Source organism: Chiloscyllium plagiosum, chromosome 12, assembly GCF_004010195.1.
Source record: "Chiloscyllium plagiosum isolate BGI_BamShark_2017 chromosome 12, ASM401019v2, whole genome shotgun sequence".
In the NCBI taxonomy this organism is placed as follows: Eukaryota; Metazoa; Chordata; class Chondrichthyes; order Orectolobiformes; family Hemiscylliidae; genus Chiloscyllium; species Chiloscyllium plagiosum.
Genome location: NC_057721.1, coordinates 44,092,925 through 44,097,641, shown reverse-complemented (window position 1 = coordinate 44,097,641; position 4,717 = coordinate 44,092,925). Strand labels below are relative to the sequence as shown.

The 4,717-nt window shown below is 52.3% G+C and overlaps 1 protein-coding gene across 1 annotated transcript; it reads right to left on the bottom strand.

Annotated features, from left to right (window-relative positions):
- Positions 1 to 1,845: 1,845 nt before the first annotated feature.
- LOC122555505 (calcium-binding protein P-like) lies at positions 1,846 to 2,964 on the bottom strand. Its single transcript, XM_043701530.1, has one exon. The coding sequence runs from the start codon at positions 2,962 to 2,964 to the stop codon at positions 1,846 to 1,848; it is 1,119 nt and encodes a 372-aa protein (XP_043557465.1).
- Positions 2,965 to 4,717: the final 1,753 nt, after the last annotated feature.

The window sequence follows — 4,717 nt, the reverse complement described above, 5'->3', positions numbered from 1 at the left end:
ACATCCTATTTTTAGAACGAATAACAAACTAACCTTCAGAAAGAGGTGGGCAAAGTTACATCAGTCATCCTGATTATATGAATAGCTGTCCTCTAGTTCTTGGCTGAAAGAATTGGCACAGCATCAACGAGAAACAGGGTATATCAACAAGTGATCAGGGCAGAGGGCAGTCCTCATCAGACAGGGTTCATAGAATCCGAATAGTGTGGAAGCAGGCCATTTGGCCCATCAAACCCTCACTGACCCTCTGAAGAGCATCCCAGCCAGACCCACACCACTCGTCATTTCTTAAAATTATTTGGATGCGAACAGAGCTGGTAAGTTTGCAGATGACACTAAAATTGGAGGTGTCGTGGATAGCGAAGAAGGTTACCTCAGAGTACAACAGTGTCTTGATCAGATGGACCAATGGGCTGAGGAGTGGCAGATGAAGTTTAATTTAGATAAATGTGAGTTGCTGCATTTTGGAAAGGAAAATCAGGGCAGGGCTTATACATTTAATGAATGGTAAGGTCCTGGGGAGTATTTCTGAACAAAGAGATGTTGGAGAGCAGGTTCAAAGTTTCTTGAAAGTGGAGTCGCAGGTCGATAGAATAGTGAAGAAGGCGTTTAGTATGCTTTCCTTTATTGGTCAGAGTATTGAGTACAGGAGTTGGGAGGTCATGTTGTGACTGTACAATTCTGGTTTCCCTCCTATAGGAAGGATGTTGTGAAACTTGCAAGGGTTCAGAAAAGATTTTCAAAGAATTTGCCAGGGTTGGAGTGTTTGAGCTATAGGGAGAGGCTGAGTAGGCTGGGGTTACTTTCCCTGAACGTCAGAAGCTGAAGGGTCACCTTATAGAGGTTTATAAAATCATGAAGGGCATGGATAGGGTAAATACACAAGGTCTTTCCCCTGGGTTGGGGGAGTCCCAAACTAGAGGGCAGAGGTTTAGGATGAGAGGGGAAAGATTTAAATGCGACTTAAGGGGCAACCTTTTCACGCAGAGGGTGGTACAAGTATGGAATGAGCTGCCAGAGGAAGTGGTAAAGGCTGGTACAATTGCAACATTTAAAAGGCATCTGGATGGGTATATGAATAGAAAGGATTTAGAGGGATATGGGCCAAGTGCTGGCAAATGGGACTAGATTAGTTTAGGATATCTGTTCAACATGGACCAGTTGGACTGAAGGGTCTGTTACCATGCTGTACATTTCTAGGACTCTATGACCCTAAACCTGCAACCCTGTATTTTCCATAGCAAGTCCACCTGGCATGCATATCTCTGGACACTACGGGTAATTTACCTTGGTCAATCCACCTAACCTGCTCATCTTTGGATTGTGGGAGGAAACCAGAGCACCCAGAGGAAACCCACGCAGACACGGGGAGAACATGCAAACTCCACACAGACAGTGGCTAGAGGCTGGAATCAAACCCGGGTACCTGGCACTGTGAGGCAGCAGTGCTAACAACTGAGCCATCGTGCCGACTGATTGGGCACTTGTAGGGGTCAGTCCTCACCAGGGAACTGTCTTCTTTAGATTAAAGATGGACCTGAAGTGATTAAAGGAAGATTGAGAGAAGAGTTCTCTATCATTTCAGCTATAGAGCAGAATGCTGCATTCTCAACTTTAATGAGGAGGACACATTCAGTATCAGTGATAATTGGGAATGGCTCACTGATACTGAATGTGTCTAATGCCTTATCTAATTATCTAATGCATTACAACTAAACTGCTGCTTCTTAACAAACTTGAACTGTTGGCCTCAGCGCAGACCTGACGTGGCTGTCTCTCGGCCTGGCATGGATGTTTCCCAGCCTGGCATCGCAGTCTCCTGAACCAGTGTGGTTGACTTCCAGCCTAGCGTGGCGGTGTCTCCTGTCCTGATGTGGCTGATTCCTGGCCTGGTGTGGCTATTTCCTGGCCTGGTGTGGCTGTTTCCTGGCCTGGTGTGGCTGTTTCCTGGCCCGGCGGGGCTGTTTCCTGGCCCGGCGGGGCTGTTTCCTGGCCCGGCGGGGCTGTTTCCTGGCCCGGCGGGGCTGTTTCCTGGCCCGGCGGGGCTGTTTCCTGGCCCGGCGGGGCTGTTTCCTGGCCCGGCGGGGCTGTTTCCTGGCCCGGCGGGGCTGTTTCCTGGCCCGGCGGGGCTGTTTCCTGGCCCGGCGGGGCTGTTTCCTGGCCCGGCGGGGCTGTTTCCTGGCCCGGCGGGGCTGTTTCCTGGCCCGGCGGGGCTGTTTCCTGGCCCGGCGGGGCTGTTTCCTGGCCCGGCGGGGCTGTTTCCTGGCCCGGCGGGGCTGTTTCCTGGCCCGGCGGGGCTGTTTCCTGGCCCGGCGGGGCTGTTTCCTGGCCCGGCGGGGCTGTTTCCTGGCCCGGCGGGGCTGTTTCCTGGCCCGGCGGGGCTGTTTCCTGGCCCGGCGGGGCTGTTTCCTGGCCCGGCGGGGCTGTTTCCTGGCCTGGTGTGGCTGTTTCCTGGCCTGGTGTGGCTGTTTCCTGGCCTGGCGGGGCTGTTTCCTGGCCCGGTGTGGCTGTATCCTGGCCCGGCGGGGCAGTTTCCTGGCCTGGTGTGGCTGTTTCTTGGCCTGGTGTGGCTGTTTCCTGGTCCAGCATGGCTGTTTCTTGGCCCGGCGGGGCTGTTTCCTGGCCTGGTGTGGCTGTTTCCTGGCCTGGTGTGACTGTTTCCTGGTCCAGCATGGCTGTTTCTTGGCCCGGCGGGATTGTTTCCTGGCCTAGTGTGGTGTTTCCTGGCCCGGCGGGGCTGTTTCCTTGCCCGGTGTGGCTGTTTCCCGGCCCGGCGTGGCTGTTTCCTGGCCCAGTGTGGCTGTTTCCCGGCCCGGCGTGGCTGTTTCCTGGCCCAGCGTGGTTGTCTCTCAGCCTGGTGTGGTCGTCTCTCAACCTGGTGTGGCTGTTTCCCGGTCCAGTGTGGCTGTTTTCCGGCTCGGTGGCTGTTTCTCGGCCCAGTGTGGCTGTTTCCCGGCCCAGCATGACTGTCTCCTGGCCTGGTGTGGTTGTCTCTTGGCCTGATGTGGCTGTTTCACCGCTCGGTGTGGCTGTTTCCTGGCAGGTGTGGCTGTTTCCTGGCCCGGCGTGGGTATTTCCTGGCCCAGCGTGGGTGTTTCCTGGCCTGGTATGGCTGTCTCTCGGCCCGGTGTGGCTGTCTCTCGGCCCGGTGTGGCTGTCTCTCGGCCCGGTGTGGCTGTCTCTCGGCCCATTGTGGTTTCTCTCGGCCCGGTGTGGCTGTCTCTCAGCCTGATGTGGCTGTTTCCCGGATCGATGTGGCTGTTTCCTGGCCCGGCGTGGGTGTTTCGTGGCCCGGCGTGGGAGTTTCCTGGCCCAGTGTGGCTGTCTCTCGGCCTGGTGTGGCTGTCTCCCAGCCCGGTGTGGTAGACTCTCAGCCCGGCTTTTCTGTCTGCTAGCCCAGCATTGTGATCACCCGGCCTGGCAGTCTCTCAGCGACCCAGAGTGGCAGTCTTTTGGCTCGGTGTGACATTCTCCTAGCATGGTTTCTGGCTGGACCTCTGGTATCACGATGAATCTAGAGCAGTCTCCTGGCCTCAAGAGCCCTGAAGTGAAGCCCGATGTGGTCTGGAATCAAGGCCCAGTGTGGTCTGGAATCAAGGCCCAGCGTAGTCTAGAATCAAGGCCCAGTGTGGTCTGGAATCAAGGCCCAGCGTAGTCTGGAATCAAGGCCCAGCGTAGTCTGGAATCAAGGCCCAGCATAGTCTGGAATCAAGGCCCAGCGTAGTCTGGAATCAAGGCCCAGTGTGGTCTGGAGGCAAGGTGCTTGCGTAGATTGGTTTGTAAGGACTGTTGTTCTGGACATTTCATACCTTTATTTTATAATTTATTAATTTGATCTGTAATGCTGGACTTTCATTTTATTTTTCTCTATTTTTCCTGAGAATTTGTACTTAAGAATGTGTACTGAGGTACATTTGTACCTAAAATGGCACTGACTTGTAAACTTTTCACTGTACTCACTTGACAATAAAGATAATCAATGCAAACTTAATAAACTATCTGAAAATAGTCACTTCAGATACTTCTTGTGAAAATATTAGTTCCTAACAAATATACAGATAATAATTCCTGCACCTGACTAGAAAGGCTTTATGTGAGTGAGGCTAACAAGCTGTCGACATGGTGAGGATTCACCAGGCCACTCACATTAGGAAGCTTTACATTTTGGGCTGCTGCTTCACCTTAATGGGAAAGAGGCAACTGGAATGGGAGGAAGGGTGATGGCAAACAGTGAAATTTTGCTTCATTCAATGAATATGTACTTTCAGTCTGTCAGGTTTAGGGCCTGAAACATAACTCTGGTGTCAATCTCATCTCTCAACCATAACGATACTCCTGACATTGTACCATTTCATTTGCTTGAAAATTTAAGTGTATCTGTGTGATAAGAAGTGGTAAATTTAAATTATTTTCATTTTCTCACAAAGCACAAATTGTGTTACGTGCCCGTCGTCTGCCTGGTTCTGCACAATTGCAGTGCCACTTGAGCTGGGAGAGTTTACTGCAGTCTTCCACGTTTGCCAAAGTACCTGTGGGGTCCGAAATCAAGGCTGAAGAGCCCCACCTACCCTCACCTTGGAGAGTTGACCTGCAATCATTAGACAAGGCCATCAGAACAGCATTTGGGAGGGAGCTGCACTCACAGCAGTCTTTTGGATTCAAGCTCAAACCCAACCAGTCTGACTCAGAGGCAGAAATATTCACACTGAGCTAATGG

What these genes read in the sequence shown, in the direction of transcription:
- LOC122555505 (XM_043701530.1), bottom strand. Translation starts at nt 2,964, where the DNA reads ATGCTGGGCCGGGAAACAGCCACACTGGGCCGAGAAACAGCCACCGAG.